The sequence below is a fragment of the Lepus europaeus genome, chromosome 1 (assembly GCF_033115175.1).
Source record: "Lepus europaeus isolate LE1 chromosome 1, mLepTim1.pri, whole genome shotgun sequence".
NCBI lineage: Eukaryota > Metazoa > Chordata > Mammalia > Lagomorpha > Leporidae > Lepus > Lepus europaeus.
The window spans coordinates 163388051-163414342 of record NC_084827.1 but is presented as its reverse complement, the minus strand read 5'-3'; the positions used below and the strand labels follow the sequence as shown (position 1 = coordinate 163414342).

The window sequence follows — 26292 nt, the reverse complement described above, 5'->3', positions numbered from 1 at the left end:
AAAGGTGCCACTTGGGGACAGTGTGCCTGGTGGCAGTCCTGCTCCCCACCACCAGCTGCAATTCCAATACCAAACCTCTGCCACCCCTGGGGTCCCACTCAGGGGCCGCCCCTTCCCGAAGCTCTCCCTGACTCACCAGGTGCTTGCCGACTCCCTCGGCCCCTTCCTGCTGGCCAATGCCCCCTCCCGCCGTGCTCTGCTGCAGATCCGGGGCCAGTGTTGCTCCCTTGCCACCTCCCACATGTGCACCTGTTGCCCCAGCTGGATGGGGGCTTAGGTCCAGGATTTGGGCTCCTGTGTTTGGTACCCTGCTGAGGATTCCAGTTCATGCAAGCCACGTCCCCAAGGCCCACGGAGTGTCTGGGAGCTGGGATTGTTGGGACTGGTTACTCGCTGCCACCTGCGTGAGAACTGGAAGGAGCTGCTTACCCCACACCTCTGGGCTCGGATCTCTGAGAGCGGCTCCTCCGAAGGGCGATTTGCAACCACCTGAAAGGGACACAACTTCCGCTCTCAGCTCCGGGAGAGGCCTGAGTCGCTCCTGGGAATTCTTTGGTGCCAGGCTGCGGCCTCCGGTGTTGCATGGGCTCCATGGAGGCTCCGCCCCAAGGCCACGCACACACAGTCCTGAGTGTGCAAGCCGGAGTGGAGATCAGAGCCGGGGCCTTCCGTCCTCTCCTCCCCGCCACAGCTCTTCCCCGCGGTGCCCTCCAGCGAGCCCTCCTACCGCAGCCTGCTGCTGGTGAACAAGGGCCCCATGCTGCTGACCTTCGCCCTGGCCCCCAGAAGCAGCGCGGACGTCACCCTGCGGCCCACCTCGGGCCTTGTGGCCCCCGGCGCCCACCAGATCCTCCTGCTCTGTGCCTACCCCAAGGGCACCACCTGGAAGCAACACCACCTCTACCTGCAGTTCAATTCCTGCCCTCAGTACCTGAAGGTAGGAGGCAGGCGGACGGGATCTGGGTCCCCAACACGTGTCTTCTCCCAGTCGCATTCTGAGGTCGGCCTTCAAGGTCCCCCCAGCATAGCTGGGGGCAGGGGGCACTGCTCTCCAGGAAGTGACCTCATAGGGAGAAGACCCCCTGGTTACACCTGTGAACAACTCTCCCTCCCATACGGGCCCTGCCTGTCCCCCTCCTGGGGTCTGGGATCAAGAAAAAAAGGGTGCCGAGGTCCCCGAGAGAGGCTCTAGGGCAGCAAAGGCTTGGTCTGTGGGTGGCAGCGAGGTGTCTCGGGCCACTTGTGTTGCGGTAACAAAATGCTTGAGGCTGGGCACTTAAGTAACGGAGCTCACGGGTTTGGAGGTGGAAAAGTTCAAGGTCAGGCTGCTCCAAATGTTCGGCCTCTGACCGCATTACCATGTGGCAGAGAAGCCACGGGCTGAGGGGCTCAGTGTGTGGAGTGGCCTCGCGAGAGCAGACTTAGTCCAAGACTGCATTAGCATCATACGGGGAAGAGCCCCGGGACCTGTGCCCCCGCTCCAAGAGGTGCTCTTCCCCCCGCCCCTGACACTGGGGACCAAGCTTCCACCACCTGAACCTATGTAGGACACACTCAGACCACGCACAAGCCACAGAAAGTGGACCTGAGGCTGAGCCAGGAATAGGCCCACGCCCCACCCCGTGAAGCCGTCTCTACTCTCTCAGCCCCTAGTTCTGCTGAGCCTCACCTCCTGGGTCCGTCACTGGCTCCCCTGCTGAGGCTGGCAGAGAGCCTGCCACTGCCCCTCCCCCCCAGGGTGGGGGTGGGGAGGGGAGAAGCTGCCCCGCGCCCGGCTCTCCAGCCATGCCTGCGGGGTGAGGACAGGCCCTGCCCTGCTTCTTTGGAGCCCAGGAGGTGGTCCTGCAGAGCCGAGAGGAGCCCCTGCAGCTGCAGCTGGACACCTCCCAGAGCGTGTTCTTCAAGCCCACCTGGGTGGGCTGCTCCTCCACCAGCACCTTCACCTTCCACAACCCCTCGCGTCTGCCCATGGAGTTTGAGTGGAGGGTCTCGCAGCAGCACCGGAAGCTGTTGGCTGTCCAGCCACCCAGGGGACTCATCCAGCCCAATGAGAGCGTGGTGAGTGGTCTCCCCGTGGTGCCCACCTACTCACCTCCATCTTTATCTCTTACTCATGCCTCTCGGGGCCAGCTCTACCCTGAGGGCCCCCCCAACTCAATTCCCAGGCCCCGCCCCTTATTGTTAGTGTTAGTAGTGTTAGTAGTGGTGCCACCTTCATCACCCTCATTTTACAGAGAAAAGACACTTAGATCACATCTCAGGAGCACCAGGCTAGCGTTCCTGGTGCCAGGGCCCCAGATGTGAGCCCGCTGTGTCGTGTCTGGTCCCCAAAGCCATGGGAATGTTGGCCGGGTGGTTTGCAGCCGCTGGCTTTGGGGCTGAATGGGGGGCTCAGTAAGGGATGAGGAAGGGGACCCCTGGAGCTGCAGTCTGAGGTGGGGGTGCAGGCTAGAAGCCCAAAACACCAGATCCTGTCCCCAGCCCAGGGCCTCGCAGACTAGTTGGGGAGGCCAGACGAGAGACAAGAGCCCAGGGGACAGTAAGCGGGAGGTGAGAGGAGGCAGGCGCTCGGGGACTGGCACTGCTGCCCCAGCTCCCGCGCTCGCCTGCTGCCCTGTCTGGCTGATGTCACCCCACTTCTCTGAAGTTCCAGTTTCTTAACGGAAAACAAGCCCCGAAAAAAACCCTGCTGACCCCTCCTGGGGCTGCGGGACCAAGCCCCCCCCCCCCCAGGGAGAAGAGCAGTTCGGGCCACCCTGCAGGGGGACCTCCAACAGCCAGGTGCCCGGGCTGGGGAGGAGGAGAGCGGGGTGGCTCTGGAGGTCTCACGCAGGCGTCATCTCTGGGACCCCAGACACTGACATGGGTGTTCAGCCCTTTGGAGGAGACCAAGTACCTGTTCCAAGTGGGGATGTGGGCCTGGGAAGCTGGCCTGCCCCCCAGCGCCAAGCCCCCCAGCACCCACTACCTGCTGCGGCTGGTGGGCCTGGGCATCTCCAGCAGCATCTCTGTGAGTGATAGGGCCCTGGGGAGGGGGACGCGGTGGTGGCCGTGGTGGGGTTCCAGGCCCAGGTGGGCGGGAAGGCCTGGGGGGGGGTAGGCGGCTCCATGAGGGCAGGGCGGGGGATTCCTTGGGCCTCCCCTGGACCTGCGCTTCCTCGGGAGATGCGTGAGGAGTAGACTGGGGGGCAGGGCTGTGGCCCTGGGGGAGTGCCCATCCCCCAGCTGCCTGGCCGTGGCCTCAGGCAAAGGAGAAGGAGCTGGACTTTGGGAACATGCTGGTGGGCAGCGAGGAGAGCAGATCCCTGGTGTTCGGGAATGATGGCGACTGCACCCTCTATTACCACCTGCACCTGGAGCAGCACAGCCCAGAGGGCGACACCGAAGACCCCTCTGGTACTCAGAGCCCAGGGTCCGGGGAGGCGGGGGCTGGGTGACCACCACTCCATGGTTTGGGTCCATCAAAGGCCGCGTCTATCCTGGTGCTTCCGTGCAGCTTCGGGAGACCCACGGTCCTCTCTGAGCTCCCACTTCCTCATCAGTAAAGTGGGGCTGAAAGCAGCACACACACACACACACACCCCGCACAGGGCTGCAGGGCAGAGGAAAGGGTGGAGCAGGTGCCCGTGATGCCAGGAAGCATGGCGCCCTCTGTCCCCGTGGTGGTGGGGGGGGCTGCACTCCCACTGGCTGATTCAGGCCTGGGGGGAGGGGGAGGTACCTGCAGGGGCCTCTGGTACCCACCAACCCCACGTGCGCCATCCCTGAGCAGTTCTGCAGCTGGACCGGACGGAGGGCAGCCTGCCGCCCCACTCCCAGGATACCGTCTGCCTGACTGCCTGCCCCAAGCGCCGGGGCCAGTACTCTTGGACTCTCAGCTACTCCCTGCTCTCCCACAGAGGTACCGGGACCAGGCGTGGGGAAGCGGAGCCCGCAAAGGGCAGGGGGAAGGCGGGGAGCTGTACTGTGAGATGGGCTGGGGCGGGGATGCTCAGGATCCAGACAGAGCCGGCAGAGCCAGCAGGGTGTGCCAGGCCGAACCTTTGAGCAGCTGGTGTGGGTGCCAGGACCAGCCACCTCCATCCAGGCGAGCATCCATATGTGTGCGTGTGTGTGTGTGTGTGTGTCTCAGCTGTGGAGGGCTTGGCATGAAGAGTTGGGAGCCGTGGGGTCTGAGAAAAATCCTCAGCCACTCTGGGCCTCAACTTCCCCCTCTGTATAATGGAGCTGTTGTCAGCTGCCCACAGAGAGGGGGCAGGCACATGGCAGGGAGTGAGCCCGAGCCGGGCTGCAGTGCGTGTCCACAGTGGGATCTTAGCACCTGTGCCCTGGTTTCCTCGTGTGTCAAATGGGAGGAATGTGAGCATCCGTGGAAAATGGAAAAACCAGTGGGGAGCAGGAACCCAGGACTTGGGCCATCACCTGCTGCCTTGTAGGGTGCACGTGAACAGGAGTATGGAATTCGGAGTGGAGCCAGGAGCCAAGATTTGAACCCGGGCACTCTGATATGGGGTGCAGGCATTCCAAGTGATGTCTCAACCCTATACCAAAGGCTGGCAACAACCAGGGCTGGGCCTTGCCAGAGCCGGCCGCTGGGAACTCAATTCAGGCTTCCCCCGTTCGAGGCCAGAACCCTGCTGTCTCCCAGGGTCCTGGAAATAGCAGAATGTGGAATTGGGTGGAGTCAGACGTCAGGACTCAAACCCGGACACTCTGGTCCAGGACACAAGCAGTCTCTAAACCACAGCATCAAATGCCTGCCCCTAAACTTCTCTTTTCATTCCGTTCTCGCCAAACACAGTGACACACAGGCCAGAAATGGGAATGTAGTGCCGGCACGTGCCGCCACATGAATGAACCTTGGCCACCCACTGCTCAGTGAAAGAAACTAGTCTCCAAGAGCCCCGTAGTAAATGACTGTGTTTGCAGGAGGTGTCCAGAATGGACACATACACGGAGACAGAGGTAGATTCGTGTTTTCCAGGGGAAAGGAAGGGTGATCCAAGAGTGAGGACCGATTGGTGCTGGGTTCTTTTTTTTTTTTTTTTTTTTTTTTGGGATGATGGAAATTTTCAAACATTAGGAAGTGCACACAGCTCTGTGAATACACAGCTGGACTGCAAGTGCAGAGGTTGGGTTTTAGGGTACCTAAATTATGTCCACCTAATGCTGCTATTAAAAGTTAGTTTGGGGGCAGGTGTTTGGTCCAGTGATAAAGATGTTTGTGTCCCACACTGCAGTGCCTGGCTCAGTTCCTAGCTCTGGCTGCTTCCCGGGAAGCAGCAGCGATGGCTCCAGTGATTGGGTTTCTGCCACCTGTGGGGGGGGCCTGGTGGAGTTCCTGGCTTTGGTTCCATCCTGGCACCAGCTGTTGTGGCCATTTGGGGAGTGAATGAAATAGGTATTCCCTCCTCTCAAAAAAAGAAAAAAATGTTTAATTTATTTTATTTATGTAAGAGGCAATGTTACATGGAGAGAGAGAGAGAGAGAGACAGAGACAGAGAGAGACAGAGATCTTCCATCCACTGGTTCACTTTCCAAATGACCACAATGGCCAGGGCTGGACCAAATTGAAACCAGGAGCCAGGAGTTTCTTCCCAAGTGGGTGCAGAGGCCTAAGCACGTGGGCCATGCTCCACTGCTTTCCCAGGACTTGAATCAGAAGTGGAGCAGCTGATACTTGAACTGGCATCCACATGGGGTGCTGACGGTACAGGTGCCGGCTTAACTAGCTGTGCCACAATGTCACTGAAATAAATAGATTTTTTAATTAATTGGAAAACAAATAACAGTGCATATTAAACGCAGGGAAATATGTAAAGCACTCGGAGCACATAAGTTTCAGAAGAGAGTCGGTGTGGTTAGAAATGGCTCGGAGCCCAGGGGCAGCCACTGCCCCCAGACCAGGGTCTTGCACGCTCCGCCTGTACCCCTGCTCCTCCTCTCTTTCAGATAACAAGGCTGGGGAGAAGCAGGAGCTGAGTCGGGTCACCCTGGAGGCCGTGTACCCCTTTCTCTCCATCCTGGATGTGTGCTCCATGGGCAGTGCCGAGGGCATCACCCGCAAACACCTGTGGCGCCTCTTCTCCCTGGACACGCTCAACAGTTACTTGGAGCGCGACCCCACCCCCCAGGAGCTCACCTACAAGGTGCCCACTCGGCACAGGTGAGCTGCGCAGGCCATGCAGCGTGGGGGCGGGGGCAAGGTCTCTGTGGGGCCTTTGTGCAGCCAGGCCCCAGCCCTGTCCATCAAGCTGCTTCCCATCCCCCATCCCAGTTCTTGCCCAGCCCTGGAGGGGCCTGGGGAAGACAGGATTCAGCCTGAAGTCTGTGCAGCCAGCCCATCCCTGCCCCTGTGGTATGGAGTCCCCGATTCCCCAGGCCCACCTGTGAGGGGGGAGGAGGTACCCAAGCCAGCCCCCGTGGGAGGGCCCCTTCCTGTCCCTATCCCCGGCTCTGAGCCCATTCCTCTGCCCTCTGCAGCACAAGCCAGACGCCCCCGGTCCTCACCCCTTTGAAGCTTGACTTCAATTTTGGGGCGGCACCGATCAATGCCCCTGCCTCCGTGGTGCTCCTGACCCTGAAGAACAGAGGCGTGGTGCCCGTGCACTGGTAGGCTGGCCTGAAGGGGCCGGAGATGGGGCCCCGGGCCAGAAGGGTGGCAGGGTCGTCTTCTCTCCCCGGGGGTAGGCCTGGATGCTGGGTCTCTGGGAAGAGCGGGCCTGGGTGTGGGGTGGGGTACAGGGGCACTGTGCTTGCCCGACAGCCCACAGGACCTGGCACCAGCTGGGCTGCGTCGTGGGGTTTAGGTGCCCTGATGGAGCCTGGGCGCCGTGCTCCCGGCAGCACAATGCATGGGAAGCCGTCACCAAGCATCTGCTGGCGCCAGGCACCATGCTTTACAAACCCACAACCCTCAGGTGCCCACAGCCACCTGTGAACAAAGCCTCCTCTTCTAGCCTTTTCTTAGGGAGGCTGAGGGTCAGCGAGGCTAAAGACCCCGCCAAGGCTATGAACAGGAGGAGCCAGGCTCCATCAAACCCGGGTTTGTCCAGCTTTGGAGCACACACGGTTAGGCAGCAAGAAGGCTCTGAGTTGCTCCTGAGTGGGTGCCCGAAGATCCCCGTGTCCTGGGGGCTGGGCCTGTGTGGACAAGGACACTGAGGGGTGGGGCTGCCCAGCACGCTGCCCGCCTCGAGTCCTGGAGGCCAGGCCTGGAGAGCTGAGCCTGGGGAGGTGGTCTTTCCTTCCACCAGGGCCCAGGACTGGTGCCAGAAACCCCACCTCCCCGCCAGGGCTACCCGCCTCCATCTCCCAGCAGATGTCCTTCTGACGGCTTCTAGCCTGGCTTGGCTAAACAGAAGTGAGGAAGCAGTGTGCTCCTCTGGGTCAGCCTCGGGAGAGGGTGCCAGGGGCCTGGCCTGAGAGTGAAATATGCACACAAGAACATCTGTGGTCGGGACAGCCTGGGGGCGTGCAGGGTGAAGGCGGGGCGGGGGCCGCATCATCAGGTGTGTGACAGCGGCTGCCCCTTACTCTCTGATGGTGGCTTCTGTCCCTGAGGGGAAAGGGACGGGGAAGCTGGCTCGTTAGCTGGCTCCTGGCTGTGCAGGGCTGGCCCGAGCTGTGGCTCTGCCATTCACTGGGCACTGAGCAGGCTGACAGCCAGGCCCTGTGGGAGTCACGGGGTTGGCCCGTGTCCCGGAGGGGAGTAGGGGGACAGGGCACGTGTGCCAGTGGAGGAGCAGCCTGCCTCCCACGCTAAGGGGAGAGGGTCCAGCCTGCTGGGGACCGAGGCGGGAGGAAGCTGCCAGGGTGCCTCTGGGCACGCTCTTCCTGGAGTGCAGGCGTGGAGTCCCCACGCTTGTCTAGGCGTTGCGGCTCCTTTCAGCTTCTTCGAAGGCTGTGTTTGAAAATTCCAGCCCCTCTCTGCCGAGCTCAGAAAGAACAGATGGAGGGTTCAGCTCCTGCCAAGACCACTCAGAGAGGAGGGGTGTGGACTTGGCCTGGAGGTGGTGGCAGGCAGGACACAGCAGGAACCCCGGGCAGGGGTTGGGGGGGCCATCCCACTGCCCCCTTCCTCCTCCTAACGCCTCTGCCCTGCTTGGCCCTGGGATTTTTTTTTTTTTCATTTTATTAGGCAGAGACAGAGTTCTGCTGTCCACTGGTTCACTCCCCAAATGCCCACAAGGCTGGCCAGGCTGAAGCAGGAGCCAGAAACTGCATCCCGGGTCTCCCATGTGGATGGAGGGACCCGAGGGCTTGGGCATCCTCTGCTGCGTCCCAGGGAGCACGTTAGCAAGAAGCTGGATCAGAAGTGGAGTGGCTGGGACACGTATCAGGCAGCAGTGATGGCGCAAGTGCTCGGACCCCTGCCACCCACATGGGAAGCCTGGGTTGAGTTCCTGGCTCCTGGCTTCAGCCTGACCCAGCCCAAGCTGATGAGAGCATTTGAGAAGTGAAACAGTGCATGGAAGATCTGTCACTGTGTCCACCATTCAGATAAAATGAAATAAGTAAATAAATTTTTAAAGAAATGAAAGGCTTCCTGGAGAAAGCCATAGCCTGGGGTGAGAGGCTGAGGGGACTCCAAGAGCTGCCACACAAAGGGTCTGGCCTGTGGGTGTCACTTTAGCAGGGAGAGGGAGGAACCTCAGAGCAGGTTCAGGGCGGCAGGGCCCGGGAGTCTGTCCTCGGAGAGTTTGGCTTCTTCCTGGGGGCATGGGGGTGGGGTAAAGGCATGATCCCCTTCCAGGACCCTCACTCTGGCTTGAAGCAAGGGGCCGGCAGGAGGCTGTTGGGGTCCTCCAGGAGGGGTGCACCCTGGAGGCCTGGCAGGGGGGAGGGGCCGCGATCCTTCGGAGGGAGACTGGGTGAGGCAGTGAGGGCGAAGGGGATGCTGAGCCCACACAGAGGACCTGGAGGCAGCAGGATCGCTGTCGATGTCAGTGTCACCCAAATAAAGTGACGGAAACAGCTGACTCCTGTAACCAGTCACGCCCCGCGAGGCGATGGAGAGCAGTAAGAACTGCCCCAGCCTGTCCTCCGAGCCCCCTCCCCGATGGTGCGTGCCACTCACTCAGCATATGCGTGACACGGGGGCAAATTGACACGCTTGCACATGGATTTCTTAACAGTAATGACACAGTTCTGCACACGTGACTTCGCTCAGCTTGATATCAGTGTGTATACATCTAACGCACTCGTCAGTAGTTGCGTGGTAGTCCATAAGATGGGCAGACCTCGCACTGTTAAACCCCTGCCTTGCCAGAAGGTTTGAATCCTTCCCAGGGGCTTTACTCCCCCCTGCCACTACAGAAAATTGTCACAAACATCCCTGTGTGTGTGTGTGTGTGTGCGCACGTGCCTTTATTCCTGCAGGTTAGTTCTCCAAAATGGCATTTCTGGGCATAAGCATTTTTTAAAAGATTTATTTATTTGGAAGGCAGAGTTACAGAGTGGCAGAGGCAGAGAGAGAGAGAGGTCTTCCATCCTCTGGTCCACTCTCCAAATGGCCACAATGGCCAGAGCTGGGCTGATCCAAAGCCAGGAGCCAGGAGCTTCCTCCAGGTCTCCCACATGGGTGCAGGGGCATAAACACTTGGACCATCCTCCACTGCCTTCCCAGGCTATAGTGGAGAGCCGGATCAGAAGTGGAGCAGCTGGGACTTGAACTAGAACCCATGTGGGATGCTGGCACTGCAGGTGGTGGCCGCACCCACTACACCACAGCGCTGGCCCCCATATGCCTTTTTTTAAAAATATTTATTTATTTATTTATTTGAAAGAGTTAGAGAGGGAGAGAGAGGTCTTCCATCTGCTGGTTCACTCCCCAATTGGCCACAACAGCCAGAGCTGGGCTGAACTGAAGCCAGGAGCCAGAAGCTTCTTTCAGGTCTCCCACGTGGGTGCAGGGGCCCAAGGACTTGGGCCATCCTCTACTGCTTTCCCAGGCCATAGCAGAAAGCTGGATGGGAAGTGGAGCTGCTGGGACTCGAACCGGCACCCATATGGGATGCTGGCACTGCAGGCAGCGGCTTTACCCACTATGCCACAGTGCTGGCAATATGCATTTTAAAAAAAAGAAAAGAAAGCAAAAATATTTACTTATTTAAGAGGCAGAGCAATGGAGTGAGGGAGATGGAACCAGGAACTCCATCCAGGTCTCCCACCTTGGTGGCAGAGGCCCAAGGACTTGGGCCATCCTCTGCTGCCTTCCCAGGCGCACTGTTAGGGAGCAGGATTGGAAGTGGAGCAGCCAGGACTCCAACCAACGCCCATATGGGATGCCAGCATTATCACAGTGCCAGGCACCTGTGCACTCTTTATTCAAACAGATGGTGCCAAAATTCCTTCTAGAAGGTGGTAGCAGGTCTCTCTCATCCTACCTGTGTTTGAAGGTGTCTGTTCTTTCTCAGCCTAGCTGCTCTGGCTGTAGCTCTTCTTCACGCTCCAGGCGTGGAAAACTCCCAGACCACTTCCCCGTGAGAGTTTCGCGCTGTTTCCCTGGCTGCGGTGCATCAGCTGGTGGTGACCGTTCTCTTCTCCTTTGCTGGATGCTCTCTGTTCACATCCTCCGCCCGCTGCTGCTGGGACCAGTTCTGTGTGCTCTGAGAGTGAGCGCCTCTCCTGACCGATTGTGACTCAGGGTCCCTTTGTCAATGTGGCATCTGCACAGAGGCATCCAGGGCCTGGACTCCGTGCCAGGCTTTGCTTCTGTCTCAAGAACACCAGCCCTGCTGGGGTACCTGCTGCCCACCCTGTGCCCAGGGTGGCCTGGACAGCTTCCGGCGCAGGGAGGGGCCTCTGGCTGGTGCTGCCAGCAATCCTAGGAGCCTTAAATGGCCTCTTCCTCAGAGCTTTGCTGCAGAGGGGTTGGTGGCCAGCACTAAGTGGCCCACATACACAAGCAACCACCTCCGTTCCTGGCACATGCCACTGGGAGTCCTTCCTAAGTAGCCTGTAGCCCTGCTTCTGTTCTTGGTTGTGGGACCATTCTGAAAGGAGAACCAACAGCAGCCACACTGGTTCAGCCATGCACAAGACAGTTTGCCAATTGGGAGGATGAAGTGCAGGAGGAATGGGGATCAGAGCTCCACCCCTCTGCTCTGACTGACAGATCCCTTGCACGCCTTGCTTTGCACTCCCTTCCCAGGTCCTTCCTCTTCCCAAGCGACCAGCAGATGGACCTGGAGCTATGGGCGGAGCAAGCAGAATTTGACTGCACTGAGCTCCACCAAATGCGTGTGCAGGACAACTGCATCTTCTCCATCAGCCCCAAGGCAGGGGGCCTGAGTCCTGGGCAGGAGGAGATGGTGCAGTTCAAATACAGGTGCTCTCCCACCCCCACCCTGCACTCCCTAGAGACACCCTTCCCCTGGCCTTTCACTGCGTGACTCCAGAGCACCCCAATGGCCAGCGCCCTGGGAGGACCAGCTTCCTATCTCCTGGAGAGGTCTAATTCCTTCGTTCCTTGTGCCACCTCCACTGAGCTGTTCCCAAGGGGTAGCCGGCTCAAAGCCATGGGCATGCCGTGTCCATTGGCTCTCCCACTTCACCAGGGCTCAAGCACTCACTGCTGGACTTGTCTCCCCTCTTCCAGCCACATATTCACTGGCACTGACCGCCTCCCGGTGCTCTTCAAGGTGTCCCATGGCCGGGAGATCCTGGTATGGCCCCAGTGCCCTGGGTCTCAGGCTGGAGTGTGGGGAAGTGGTGGCAGAGGGAGGGTGCTCACTGGACAGCCAAGAGAAGAGCAGGGAACAGTGACTCCCCTGGGAAGCTGGGGTCCAGCTCTGTCTGCTGGCTGTGTCCTTCCCCCCCCACCCAGGGAAGGATGCCTCCCATGAAGCTTTTTCCCTCCAGCTAAATTTTGTAGGTGTGACAGTGAGCCTGGAGCAGAAGTACGTGCACTTCACCTCCACCAGCCACCAGTTCATCCCCGTCCCCATCGGAGACATGCTGCCTCCACGGCAGGTCAGTGGTCTGTGTCGTCCTGGGCACCGGGAGGCATAAGCTGTGACCCCTGCCTGTCTGTGTCAGCCCTTGACAGGGAGGCAAAGACGCTGCCCTCCAGAAGCACCTAGGAGGTGGGGCTGCTAGGTTGAACCCCCAAGTTGGACAACTGGGGACGCTGAAGCCAAGAGATGTCAAGTTCCTTGGTGCTTGGTACTGAGCCCTTTTGCTAGAACCATTCCCAAGCCGCAGCGGGCTACTTGCTCCCCTCAGCAAATGCTTCTTCCTACTTCTCCGACCATGAACCACACTAACATATTTTATTTTACATATACCTGCATTCACACACAACTGCACCAGAGGTGTCCCAAATCAACAGCTCAGCTACTACCTGCAAAGCACTAGACATGACTCACTCAAGGGACATAGACTTCCCATGAAAAGATCTCAGCCACAGCGTGGACAGCACTGCTCCCAGAAGGGTGTCTTTCTAGAGGGTGAAGAACTGGAATGTGAATCCACAGGAAATTGTAGACTTTTCTTTCTTTATTGATCAGGCAGAATTCGGCTCCTTTGCTCTGAAAATGTCCATTGGAAATATCCAGGAGGGAACATCGTGTTTCCCCAAAGTTTTCAGACACCAAGAATCCTCGTGTTTCTGTGTAGGGGTCTCCAGCTACTCAGCCTGAGAAATGAGTCCCTGGCCCCAGACTCTGTTCACCTCCATGCGCCATCTGCACTGTTCCAGCTCACCAGGGGCCACACTAGGGGCTGTTACAGTGAAGCTGGAATTTGCTGAAAGGAGATGAACTGGGGAAAGAAATAGATTTTGGACTGAAAAGTTTGGTTTTGGCCAAGTTTGAGATGTCTGTGAGACAACAAAGCAGGTAGTCAGGTAGAGGTTGGATGCAAGGTGTCTTAGTGCATTCCAGCTGCTGTAATGAACAGAAATTGCTTTAAAGATTTGTTTATTTGAAAGGCAGAGTTACAGAAGGAGAAGGGAAACACACACACACACACACACACAGAGACAGAGAGAGAGAGAGATCTTCTATCTGCTCGTTCACTCCCCAGATGGCTGCAATGGCTGGAGCTGGGCCACCCCAAAACCAGGAGTCAGGAGGGGACCAACCACTTGGACCATCTTTCATTGCTTTTCTAGGTCATTAACAGGGAGCTGGAGTGGAAGTGGATTAGTCAGGACTAGAACTGGTGCCCATATGGGACGCCAGTGTCACAGGTAATAGCTTAACCCACTACACCACAACGCCAGCCCCCAGAAATTTATTTCTTACTGTTCTTTTTAAATTTTTTTTTATTGAAAGGCAGAGAGAAAGAGAAAAACAGATAAACAGAAAACTCCCTTTAGTTGACTCACTTCCCAGATGCCTGCAACAGCCAGGGCTGGGCCAGACCAAAACCAGGAGCTGGAACTCATTCCAGGTCTTGAACATGGGGGACAGGGACCCAAGTACTTGAGCCACCAGCTGATGCCTCCCAGGGTCTGCTGGAATCAGAAGCAGAGCCAGGACTCAAAGCCAGGCACCTGCTGTGGGTTGTGGGCATCCCAAGTGGCATCTTAAATGGCTGCACCCAATGCCAGGCCCTATTTCCTACTTTCCAATGAGGAGAAGTCCAAGACCAAGTGTGGCAGATCCGGTGTCTGGTGAGGGCTCTTCCAGTGCATAGATGGCTCCTCACTGTGGTCGAGGGGGCACAAAGCTCCCTTGGGCCACTCGTCAAGACGCTCACCCCATTCCCAAGGGCCCCTCCTTCATATTCTCACCACCGCCTAAAGGCCCCATCTCTTAGCACTATTGCCTTGGGAGTGGCTCAGCCCACAGCACCACGCCTGGAGCTCAGAGGGCTGGGCCAGGATAGAGAAGCCAAGCCTGCTTAGCCGGGAAGGAGTGCCCCCAGTGCAGGCGAATTCTTCATGGCCTCTGGCTTGTTTTCTCAGCGCTGGGAGGGAGGACTAGCTCAGATCTCGGATTTCGTCCAGGGTACTCTGAGATTCCCAACTTTGGGATTTAGTCTTGAGTCCCTCAGAGCTTCCCTTCTGCCCCAATACCCGCCTCTCTCTGATGGCAGGCATGGAAGGGGGCAGCCACTGATTAGAACGGGAGTCTATAAAGTGCTGAGGGGTCTGGGTGGTGCACTCGTGGACACTTCCCTGTGCTATGGCTTGCATGTTAGTTTGGAGGTTGAATGTCCCCCAGAGGCCCCCAGGGTGGTGCTGTTGGAAGGTGCGGGGGTTGGAGGGGAAGTGACCTTGGGAAGATGAGGCCTCGTGGGAGGTCCTTAGGCCACTGGGGGTGTGCTTTCTAAAGGTGGTTCTTGCAAAAAGATTGCTATGAAAGCCGGAGTTTGGGCCTGACCCGGCTCTCTGTTTCCTGGATTGCCATGTGGTCCTTACTCCACACGCATCACCATTGACCATAGGCCCCTAGCTGGAACCAAAGCCTGCTCTAGGCCATGTGGCTTTGAGCCTCCAGGACTGTGAGCTAAGAGCAGTTTTTTCTCTGTGTAAGTTAGCTGCTTCAGGTAGTTTGCTATCATAATGAAAAAGCTGACCAATACACCCTAAGTCCTGACACAAACCCAAGACCCAAGTTCCCTTAGAACTTCATAGAGGGAGCCAGCGCTGTGGCATAGCTGGTAAAGCCACTGCCTGTGGTGCTAGTCTCCCGTATGGGCACCAGTCTGAGTCTTGGCTGCTCCACTTCCGATCCAGCTCCCTGCTGTGGCTGGGGAAAGCAGTAGAAGATGTCCCAAGTCCTTGGGCCCCTGCACCTGCATGGGAGACCTGGAAGAAATTCCTGGCTCCTGACTTCAGATAGGCCCAGCCCTGATCATTGTGGCCATTTGGGGAGTGAACCAGCAGATGGAAGACCTCTCTCTCTCTTTCTCTCTCTCTCTCTCTCTCTCTCTCTCTGTAACTCTACCTTTCCAATAAATAAATAAATCTTTTTTTAAGAGTTTGACGGAAATTGAGTGCTGATAAAACAAACCACCCCTTAACAAACAGGATTACTGTGCACCCTGGCGTGGTATGGCTGACAGTGTAGCCGCACGCTTCTTGGGGGTCAAGCCATAAGGGAAACCAGTTCTGCGGTCCTGAGCTGCAGCAGCGATTTGCCTGTCTTTGTCCCCTGCAGATTTATGAGCTCTATAACGGTGGCTCGGTGCCCGTGACGTACGAGATCCAGACCAACATCCTGTCACAGGTGCAGGAAAAGAATTTTGATCACCCCATCTTCTGTTGCCTCAACCCCAAAGGGGAGATCCAGCCAGGCACCACTGCGCGGACCCTGTGGATATTCTCACCCATTGAGGCCAAGACCTACACTGTGAGCACTGCAGGGTAGCGGGTGGAGCTGGCTTCCCCAGCAGGCCTCACTCTGACCAGTCGCTCCGTGTGCCCCTGACTTCCCAGGTGGATGTGCCCATACACATCCTAGGATGGAACTCAGCCCTCATCCGCTTCCAGGGAGTGGGCTATGACCCCCAGGTCATGGGCAACACAGCTCCATTCTACAACATCTCCTCTTGGGACAGCAGTTCCACACACTCTAAGATGTTGGTTCCCGGGCAGGTGAGGAGACAGGGAGCTGGGAAGCCTTAGGCCTTGGAAGGGAGGCACAGGGAGCCGGGGAGGACATGAGGTGGAGTTGTGGAGCTACCCACACGGAGGTGAGGCCTGGAACCAGCCCTCTTGCGGACCTAGAAGGCACCACCAGCTCCTGCCACCGAGCACCCACAGGTGCTCCTGCTCAACCACTCCCCTCACTGTCTTCCACCCACCCTCTGCTCTGGGCACCAGGATGGGGAAGTTGGAAGGTGTAGGATGGCACGGTCCCATTCTAGGTGTGATCTTCATACAGAACAGTCTCTGGCTGGACTTAGGTGGGTGTTGATGAAAGATCTATGGTGAATAACACTGTGTTTAGTTCATATGCCCCTCACTGCTGGGATGTCTGACGCACTCACCCACCAGCCCACCCATTCATCACTCATCCATCTCCCCATTGATGCATCTACCCATTCACTCATCAGTACATCCATCCGCCCATTCACCCATGAGCCCCTACACTCACTTCCCCCATCCACATATCCACCTGTCCACCTACCACTGGAATCCTCCTACTGCTCCAGGATGAGCACCACAGAGGCCTGAGGGACACAGGGAAGAGCCAGAGAAAGTCCCTGCTCTGGCTGCTCACAGGGTGTGGACAGAAAGTGTTGCTTCTGCGTGGTCTTCCAGACATCCTTGCAGCAGCTCCTGTTCTGGGTCTAGTGAGCATGCCAAAGGCTGGCTACCCATTCATTCACAACTCTCCCTCAGAGACCCAGATTATGTTGGCTTTAGTTCTGTCTTCCCTAAGCTAATTCTAATTCAGCCTTTACAAGCCTATGTTAACTGTTGAAATCCTAGGTTTTAACGTGAGACTGTATGGGCTTAGCCCAGCCATGCAAATGACAAACTTTGGAAAAATTCTTCCAATCCTTGAACCTTAGCAGCCTGTCTGTAAATCGGGGACAACAGTAGTGCCCGTGCGATAGCGTTATGAGGATTATAGCGGGGAAGGCACCTGACCAGGTCGCAGTGACTGGTAGTGGCCGTGTGGCTACTATTTCCTCACCGGCTGAAGTTTCTGCTCGGCTGTCTCCATCACCAGAATGTCGTCCTGTCCCAGTCTCACATCTCCCTGGGCAACATCCCTGTGCAAAGCAAGTGCAGCCGCTTGCTTTTCCTCAACAACATCTCCAAGAACGAGAGAATCGTCTTTGCCTGGCAGCCAAGTTCTGTGGACTTTGGGGAGGTGAGACCCCTGTGCCCGTGGGCTCAGAACCTCCAGCAGGGCTTCAGACTCATCCCATCCCACCTATCCCACCCTGTGCTCTCCCAACCCATCCCATATTGTCTCATCCTATCCCACACCACCCCATCCAATCCCACCCCTGTGAAACCCCAGAGTCTGCTACCCCAAATCAACAGGTCTCCGTGAGTCCCATGGAAGGAGAGGTGGCTCCCGAAGAGACAATCCCACTCGTGGTAACGTTGAGAGCCTCAGTGCATGCCAGCTTCTACAGCGTAGACCTGGTATGCAAGGTAGGAGGCAGCCCAGAGACCACGCGGGATGGAGGTACAGCTCTTAGTCCTGGGGGTGAGGTGGGCTCTGAGTTTCCCAGACCCCCAGAGAGGTGCAGGAGCCCTAGGAAGCATGGAGAACCCACAGCACAGGCCCAGAGCATGCCTCCCTGCAGCCCCCACCCCCCGCCCAGCCCTGGACCTCGTCTCCCCTTGCCCCGGGCTGCAGGTGTACCGGCAGAAGCTCATGAAGCGGTACCACAAGGAGCTACAGGAGTGGAAGGATGAGAAGCTGCGGCAGGAAGTGGAGTTCACCATCACAGACAGAGAACTGAAGGTGAACTGGGCTGCGCAGGCCTCGGCCACTCAGATCTTTCTGACTGGCCTTAGCGGCGGGGAAAGGGTGGTGAGCTGATGTGGCTGTCCGTGCAAAACTGACCAGCCTGTCCTAAGAGACTGCTCCATTCGTTGGGCTCCATCTGCACAGCTGTGTGCCTTTATTTGACTTGGTCTCAGTTCCCTCACTGGTCAAATGAGGGTCACTTGACATCGGGGATTTGCTTCATGATCACCCGGAGTTAAGGTACAGATGAGACAGGACTGCCCCGAGGTCCTGAAGCTGGCTGTCTGGCACTGGAACATTCTCTCCCCCTTTTCACACACTGGACATTTTCCATGCTATTAAAAAGGTTAAAACTATTTTCCTAATGTAAGTAAAATAACTGCTCCTCACCATTATTGTGAGGATTGAATGAGTTACTACAGGCAAAGGGCCTGGCACCCACTCTACATGGGCTCCTCGGACTTGGTGGGACACCAGCAACAAACACAAGATGGAACTTCCACCTCGGTCCTCAGCCAGTGTCAGTGCTTCCTGGTGCCGGACTTGGCTGTGGGGAGGCACTGGACTTGGCCGTGCTCCTCCATCACCACAGTGGCCACCACCCTGAACCCTTAGGGAACCACTGCTCCCCTCCGCCCAACAGCAAGTGCAGAAGGGACTTCCAAATGAAGTCTCAGTAACAGAGACCTTTTCCTTATCCCACTGAGCCCCAAAGCTCCAGGGCACAGGGACAAGCACCCTGCAGGTGGCCTGCTCATGTTTGGTGCCATCTCCTCTTGCTTCCTTCTCTTGGGGGACCAGACTGTCCTTGTCTGCAAGGGGGCACTCACCTAGGGAAGGTTCTGGAAGGTGATGAGGAGATGGACAGAACTCAGACGGCAGCAAGCCTGGCATTGGCTTCAGGCCCTCCATGGGTCAGCAATAAGAGCTGGAAGGTAGGGCGGGTCTCTCTATGCCTCTTACATCCTGAGTTTGGTTCTCTTCCTCCACAGAGAAGGTTCTATTGCACAGCCTGTGAGCCTGCAAAGAAGTACAAGGTGAGGCTGTCGGCCCCAGGCCCACCTTCTTGGGGTAACTCGGGAGTGTCCTTGCTTCGTCCCAGAGTTACCTCTAGAAAGGAGGTGTGAAAGTACAGAGGGAGGGGCTGTACCCTTTTGTGGCCCAAAGGGTCTGGTTAGGAGACCAGGCCAGGGGACCTGTTTGTGATAGGAGTGCGGTCCCCAGATGCCTGTCACCCATGCCTTCCTCTTCCCAAAGACGCTGCCACCCATCAGGAGCCAGCAGTCTCCCAACCGGCCTGCCAGCTGGAACCTGCAGATCCCAAAGGAGGACTCGTCCTGGCCGTGCCCCAAGCCACCCCCGCCAGGCTTGCTGTGCCTGGGCCTCACCGCCCGGGCCCATGCCACCCACTGCTTCCTGGCCAACTTCTTCTCAGACTTTCCCTGCCACTTCTTGCACAGGTGAACTCTCAGGGAGGCAGGAGTGTCCTTCTTCTACTCTCTGTCCCCTCTCTTCCACCCTAGGGCAGGGGCTGCCTGGACCCAACCTTTGGTGAGGGCTGGAGCAAGTGCAGGGGCAGTGGAACCAGCAGGCCTAGGATGTCCCTCTTTGCTGCGTAGGATCTTAGAAGGAGAGGGACAAGGCAGCCAGAACCCCTCAGGGAACCTGCCGAGGTCTCCTCACCCCTCATCGCTCCTTGCTTTCCAACCTGGAGTCTGCCTGGGCCCTACACTGCGGTGAGGGCTGGCCCTGGCTCCCTGAGTGTCGCAGCACTGCCTTTGGGCCAAGGCTGGGGCTCAGACTCATCTACGTCCTCCTCACCGGGAAGCCACCACCGTTGCTTGTGCCCCCAACCCCAACTTGGTGGCTTGCCCAGGCCACTCAGGATGTCCTGGCCTCCCCCAGGGAGCTGCCAAAGAGGAAGGCCCCCAGGCAGGAGTCCGCGATGTTCCAGGAAGAACCCCCTGGCCACAAGTGGGGTCCCATCTCCAAGCAGAAGCGGCAGCTCCTGGAGGACTGTCTCACTGCCATCATCAGGTGCGGCTCTGGCCTGTCCGGCCACAGCCCCTTAAGACCCTGCTTTGCCATCCTTTATACCAGACTTCCCTGCAAGATCTTACTTTTGGGGTGGTAGGGGCCCGGGATGGGACAGGTGTAGTGGAGCTGGCTGGAGGGAGCCTCAGGGCTGGGTCCCGAGTTCTGTCCCATTGCATGGCTGGTCGATGAGGCTGGAACCAGTTCCTGTCTTCCCAGAATGCCTGTCCCTCACCTGACCTGCGGGCTCTGCCTCCACCATAGCCTGGTCACCTCGGAGAACCCATGCTGCCCCACAGCGCCTTCCTCTAGAGAAGAGATGGGAGAAGCTACTGACCAGGGGCTCCCCTCCCCCATTGAACCCCTGCTGGTGAAAATAGCCAAGAACCGCTCCTCAGGGAGCCGGAGTCAGGCCTGCCCCAGACCTCCTCTTCCTCCTTGCCTCCCAGGGGCCTGCTGGAAGACAAGAACTTCCACGAAGCTGTGGACCAAAGCCTGGTGGAGCAGGTGCCTTACTTCTGCCAGTTCTGGAATGAGCAGTCAGCCAGGTTTGCGGCCCAGAAGAGCAGCCTGTACTTGATGCCAATCCTGTCTGTGTCCTCCAGCATCGGGGAGGATGGGAAAGGCAAGGAGCAGGAGAACAAACTGGGGCTGGGGAGGAAGGCCAGGGGGGAGGAAGAGGAGGAGGGCGAAGAGGAAGAGGAGGAGCTGGAGGAGGAAGAGGAGGAAGAGGAGGAGGTACAGGAGGAGGAGGAGTTGTACAAGGAGGACACGGAGGAGGAGGAGACACAGAAGGAAGAAAACTTGACCTCGCTGGGGAATGAGCCCACGCAGCAGCCCGAGTCGGGGCAGTCCCTTCTACAGCAGTGGCAGCAGGAGCTGAAGGCCATGATCAAAGAGGAGCAAGAGCAGGATGAGAAGGAAGCTATCAGGAGGTGAGAGGCCCGGCCCAGGCAGGGCTCAGCGGAGGGGGGGGGGGGTGCGCGCAGGTGCCCAGGAAGGGCACTGTGTGGAGGCTGGCCCCTGCCTATGCGGGTGTCTCTTCCCAACTTGGCATTCAGCGACATCATGTTAGTGGCTTAGGGCCTTGGTGGGAATATATCCAGAACCAGAACCAGCGACACTGCGCCAGCTGTTAGCACCTCCGCGGAGGCTGGTTCCTTCCAGGGGGTTCTAGATCCAGAAGCTCAGCAGCGGCTTCTCGCACCCACTTCGTCCCGGGCTGCTTCATGGACGGGTTCTGTCCTTGGAACTCCCACGCCCCTTCCGCAGCCTCTCGCCCCTGCCTGTCTCCAATCCTAGCCTGATGCTGAGTGGGGACTACAGTTATTCGGGTTTGAACCCCACCGCTTCTACCAGCAGCGTATTTGGCAACCTGGCTTGTCTCAGCCGAACTTGGAGAATCTGTGAAATCGGAACGAGCATGCCCCCACAGTGCTGGCGGGAGGGGTGGGGAGTGTTAAGTGAGAATGGACGTGGAGCACGAGCACGCTGGGAGGCACGAGCGTGGCCTCCCGGGGGTGGGGGTGGGGTGGGGGATGGCAGCAGTGCTAAGGCCGGCGCCCCGCCTCTGGCAGGCTGCAGGCTTTCGCCAACCTGCAGGAGGCGCTGCTAGAGAACATGATCTTGAACGTCCTTGTGGAGGCGAGCCGAGGAGAAGTGGTGCTCACCTCGCGGCCGCGCATCATCGCCCTGCCGCCGCTCAGTGCGCCCAGGTGGAGCCCAGCGAAAGCGTGCACGCGGTGGGAGGGGCGCGAAGGGCTGGCTCGGCCCGGAGCCCCGCCCACACACCTGCCTGGGGCTTTCTGTCTTCCAGGTATCTGAACCCGGACCAGGTGTCAGTGCACAAAGCGGAGGGACCCCGCCAGGCGGCGCCACCTCGTGTGGACTCTGACGACGCCCAGCCCCAGCCCCGCTAACCCGCTGCCCTAGGTTTTCTCGGCCCTCTCCAGTAAAGCGTCCCGCTCTTCCTCCGCGCCTCTCTTGACTTGATTTCCCCAACGCGGAGACGTGCGCGCGCGCTCCCGAGGCCAGGTGGGCTGCAGCGGCCCGGCAAGTACCTGCCGAACTGGGAGAAAGCGCCTGTCCATCGCGCCCCGCAGCTGGGCCAGAGTTCCCGCCACTCAGGGCCTGGCATTGGGCGTGGTCTGGCCGGTGGAGGGCGCTCCGGGTGCCCCCGCACGACCTGGAGGACAGGAATCGAGCGCCAGGACCGGTCGGCGAAGCAGGTCCCCCCCCCCCCCCCCCCCAGCCATCCCACGCCTGTTTCCCGACGGCCGGCCTTTCAACATTTGTCCGGTTCCCGGAAACTGCCAGGAGTTTGGGAAAGAGGGGAACTGAGGCACGCAGTGGAGGGCCGGGGGCTGCGGTCGAGGTCAGCACTCCCACCGTGATGTCGATCCCGTCCTGCCTGGGACACCCACTCCTTCATTCCCCCTAACCCGCGCCCAGCAGCCTGGTCCTCCGCTCCTCGGCTCCTCCCCGCCTCCCCCGCCCCCGCAGGTGGGTGGAAAAGTGACATCTGGTGTTGTTCCAGAGGCGCCCAGGTCCCCAGCACCCTCCCCTCCACCCCCTCCGCCAAGGCCTCGGTCTCAGTGCCTGCCTGAGCGGGGGAGGGGGCGCTCCGCCTCCATGAGTCAATATTTGCCCCGAGCAAACGGGCGCCGGGACAGGTGTGAGTGAGTGTGTGTATGTGTGTGTGTGTGCGTGCGCGCGCGTGTGTGTAGGGGCGGGGACTGAGCGGGCCGTATAAGAGTGAGCTGAGCCCAGCTCCTGCACAAGCTCCGGGGCGTGGGCTGGGGACCAAGCCAAACAGGGCCCCGGCAGGGCGGAGGGACCGGGAGGGCCGGGTGGAGGGCTGCCTGGAAGAGGGGCGGGCCCGAGCGCACCTGCGGTGGCCGCCGACGTGTCAGCCACTGCGGCGCGTAGGTGAGGGCGGCGGCTAGCGGAGCGCCGCGCGGAACTGCGCTCGCGGAAGACCGGGACCAGCCAGGAGACCAGCGAGGGCACCGCCAGGCCCCGGGCCGCCCGCTCCCGCCCCGCGACGAGCCCCTCGCACAAACCGGACCTGAGCGTTTTGTTCGTTCGGCTCGCGTGAGGCAGGGGCGGCCTCTCAGCACCCGCCCGGGGAGAGGGCCCGGTCCCGTCGCCACGCAGGCACCTGCCATCGCCGTCACCGCCGCTGCCGCTACCATACGGGTCGGAGAGGCTGTCGCCGCTCCCGGGATACATCCGGCTGCCATCCGGCCCCGCCCGCCCACTCTGGCCAGCCTGCAGCTTCTGGGCTGCCCGGCTGGATCCCGGGTGATCCGGACCGGGCCGAGCAGGCTCCACCGGATGGCCGTGGGGGGGGGGGGTGTCTGTGAGCCAAGGGAAACAGGAGCCGCTCCGGGGGTGGAAACCTGATTCTCAGGCTCTGTCCCATCTCCCAGCCTGGGGTCTGGCCTCCCACAGGGCTAGGGCCTCCCCACCTCCATATCCTGGTTCCTGGGCTCCTGGCCACGCTCTTGAGCCCCTTGCCCTGGCAAGAGAGAGGCTGGGAGGTGTGGAAAGTCTGGGTGGGGCAGGGCCACCCAGAGCCCCAAATCCATTCCTCCCCATCTCTTGGATGCTGCTGGAATCCCTGGATTTCACTCCCTGCCACCGTCCTGGTCCCCATGTCAGGGTAACCATGGCTGACACAGACTGATTGGAAAGGCCAAACTCAGGGGCCCCAGGCACAGCGGCTCACTCCCTTCCCAAACTCCACCATCCCTGTTCTCTCGTTCACCAGCCTCCATCCCCACCCCAGCCGGGTGGGCACAACCCCACTGGGACAAATCACCCTTGCTTTCCAGATGTGCAGGGGTGGAGGAGGGGATGGGGGACTGCCTCCTGCTTGGAGAGCCCAGGGCGGAGGACTCCACACAAGCCTTGGGGATGCTTTTAACCCCGGGCGGGCTCTGTCCTGGGACTCCAGCTGTCCTCCATTCTTTCCCAGGATGCTGAGCTAGCCCCAGAGAGGGGCCCGTTGGAGGTGGGGAGGTGGAGGAAGGCTCATTAGATAGCAGTAGAAGCCCCAGTTTCCCCTTAGGGTAGGTGAGCACAGTGGGTACCTGTGGTCCCACACACCAGGCTGAGGCCACCCCCGTGGAGACAGCAACAAGGGGAAAAGTAGCATGAAATTGGATGTTCCTGCAGGTGCTGCCTCGCACCCTCTACCACCACCCACTCTGTCCCCCACCCACCCAGAGGCCTCCCAGGGTCTCCTGCTGAGTCCCTGGCATGGAGAGAGGGGAGGGATTGAGATGGCTCTGACACCCCCCAAGCAGGCAGGTCTGGGAAGACAGTGGGCTGCAGGTGGGCTCTGCAGGGAGCAGCCCCAGGTGGGGGTGGGGGGTGGGTACAGCCCCAGCCTGGCCTCCCTGGCCAGGCTTCTGTCCCCTTCGCCCAGCCCTTCCTGTTTGCCTGGGCCTGACCTAGTGTGGGCACCCTTTCCCTGTGCCTTGGAGGGCTTCCTCGCCCCTCCCCCCATCAATGAAAGGGGGCTAGAGCTCCTCTCCAGCTGGGATTCCAGATCCTGAGGCGGCAAAACAAAGATACCTCCTCCTCCCGGGATGACTCCCCCCACCATACACACACACAGGTGCTCAGAGGAACGGGTGGTGAGAAGCATGAAGCCATCCAGTGCGCTGGGGTCTGCCCCTGTGACAGAACCACTGCCCCATCCCCCCGCCCAGAGCCTGGTCCCCTCAGACCCCCCCCCCCCCCAGCCCCTAGGCCCGCATTTCCTGCCCATTACCGGGGATCTGGTCACCCTTCCAGGTCCCTCCTCCCCTGCCGGGCTGGGGCGGAGTCTCGGGTGCCTGGCAGGCCTGCAGGTGCTGGGCTGGATGGGGGTGCTCAGCAGCTGGTGTGCGACGAGGGCCCCCTCCCCCTCCTGCCCAAAGCCCTGGCCTGCTTCCTGTCCTCCCTGTCAGCACCCTGGGTGGGGGAGGGAGCAGGTAGTGGGGGGAATGGAAAAGGGCAGGAGCAGGTGCCGCAGCCAGGGGCCTGGGGATCAGGCTCCTCGGAGCAGTGGGGAGAGAAGAGGATGGGCAAAGAGGCTGCGGAACAGTAGTGGAAGGACACAGGGACAGACAGTGGTGTGGTCCCGACAGCCACAGGGGAGAGCTCAAGGCCCAGGGAGGCTGCAGAACCCCCAGAGAGTGAGGCTGGAGGCAGAGACCCCCAGAGGTAAGCCAGAGAAGAAGGCCGAGAGGCACACACCTAGGGACAAGGTGAGAGCAAGAAGTGGAAACTGCAGAGAGCCAGAGGACCTGGAAGCCGGGGGTTAGAGGTGCCGCAGCCAGAGGCAGGGCCGAGGGGTGGCACAGTGTGTGTGGAGGGAGGGGAAACTGAGGAAGCAGCCCCCATCCCACCAGGGGTAGATTAACCCCACGGAGAATGAAGAGGTGGCCCCTGGCTCCCAGATGGTCAGCAAATGGGGACAGCCAGGATTGGAGCGGGGAGTGATGCCCTGGACGTGGGAGATCCTTTCCCCCTATTAAAAGCCAAGAGGTTGCCGGTGACATGGCTTAACAGGCTAATCCTCCGCCTTGCGGCGCCGGCACACCGGGTTCTAGTCCCGGTTGGGGCGCCGGATTCTATCCTCGTTGCCCCTCTTCCAGGGCAGCTCTCTGCTGTGGCCAGGGAGTGCAGTGGAGGATGGCCCAAGTGCTTGGGCCCTGCACCCCATGGGAGACCAGGAGAAGCACCTGGCTCCTGCCTTCGGATCAGCACGATGCGCCGGCCGCAGCGGCCATTGGAGGGTGAACCAACGGCAAAAAGGAAGACCTTTCTCTCTGTCTCTCTCTCTCACTATCCACTCTGCCTGTCAAAAAAAAAAAAAAAAAAGCCAAGAGGTGGCAAGGCGCACGGCCAGGCCCTGGCGGACGCGGACTGCCACGAGCAGTGAGGATCACAGACCGGACCGTCTCTCCACCTTTCCCTTGCAGTCACAGCTGGATAGCCCAGCAGCTGTGGCGGCTGTCCTGCCCCCACCCACTGGGCTGATTCTGGCCCAGCCTTGCTACTTCTGGGCTTGGAGGCCATCCAGGGCCTGTGTGAGAGTGGGGAGCCTGGACGGGGCGCTCACAGTCAGGTGCTAATCCCCATCCGGCCCAGGCAGTAGCAGAGCCTCACTGACCTTCTTGGAGATTAGTCCCCATGGAGACGCGGGAACTCGCCCCCTCATGTCGGCTAGGCAAGGGGGTGGCGGGTGGGGCAGGCAGAGTCAGCCTGGCAGGCAGAGGGAGCCTCCCCATGATATCACAGGGTCCCAGGAGACAGCTTAATGGATGGTAAAAACCTAAGACCCCCAGGATGGGAAGTGACTGGCAGAAAGGCAAAGCACCGATGGGAGGCCAGCTCTTGGGTTCAAGTCCCAAGCAGTCTTTCCTGGAGAACAGAGGGCTGGGCAAGAGCACAGATGGGATGCACCCCTCTGATCCTCCCAAACTGACGTCTGCAGAGAGTGAGGGAGGAAGGGGTCTCACCCCAAGGGCCAGGGCAGGATGGGGGATACAGATCCCAGAGCCATGCTTTGCCCGGAACACTCCACACAGCCCAGCCCAGCCCAGCCTCTTCCTAGCAATGGTGGGCAGAATGGTACAACAAAGCCAGTTAGAACCAGACATCGGCAGACATCGGGCCCAGCAGTTAAATACCCACATCCCACATCTGGGCGCCTGGGTTTGAGTCCTGATTGATTCCACTCCTGATTCCTGATTCCTGCCGATGTGCACCTGGGGGCCCACAGATGACAGCCCACAGGAAGACCTGCACTGAATTCCGGGCTCCTGGCTTCAGCTGGGCCGAGCCCTCGCCACTGTGGGCATTTGGGTGGTGA

At 59.4% G+C, this 26292-nt stretch overlaps 1 protein-coding gene across 1 annotated transcript in view; it reads left to right on the top strand.

Annotated features, from left to right (window-relative positions):
- The window catches only part of CFAP65 (cilia and flagella associated protein 65), a 37523-nt gene extending 16180 nt beyond the window's left edge, over nt 1-21343 (top strand). The window contains exons 14-34 of the mRNA XM_062197152.1: nt 692-937; nt 1834-2058; nt 2855-3010; nt 3246-3396; nt 3773-3901; nt 5953-6166; nt 6484-6612; nt 11156-11332; nt 11603-11669; nt 11866-11976; nt 15114-15305; nt 15392-15550; nt 16635-16778; nt 16955-17068; nt 17277-17384; nt 18383-18427; nt 18648-18850; nt 19296-19427; nt 19874-20359; nt 21002-21139; nt 21241-21343. Of these exons, the coding sequence (XP_062053136.1) occupies nt 692-937; nt 1834-2058; nt 2855-3010; nt 3246-3396; nt 3773-3901; nt 5953-6166; nt 6484-6612; nt 11156-11332; nt 11603-11669; nt 11866-11976; nt 15114-15305; nt 15392-15550; nt 16635-16778; nt 16955-17068; nt 17277-17384; nt 18383-18427; nt 18648-18850; nt 19296-19427; nt 19874-20359; nt 21002-21139; nt 21241-21343 (3429 nt within the window). The remainder of the gene's footprint in view (nt 1-691; nt 938-1833; nt 2059-2854; nt 3011-3245; nt 3397-3772; nt 3902-5952; nt 6167-6483; nt 6613-11155; nt 11333-11602; nt 11670-11865; nt 11977-15113; nt 15306-15391; nt 15551-16634; nt 16779-16954; nt 17069-17276; nt 17385-18382; nt 18428-18647; nt 18851-19295; nt 19428-19873; nt 20360-21001; nt 21140-21240) is intronic.
- Nucleotides 21344-26292: the final 4949 nt, after the last annotated feature.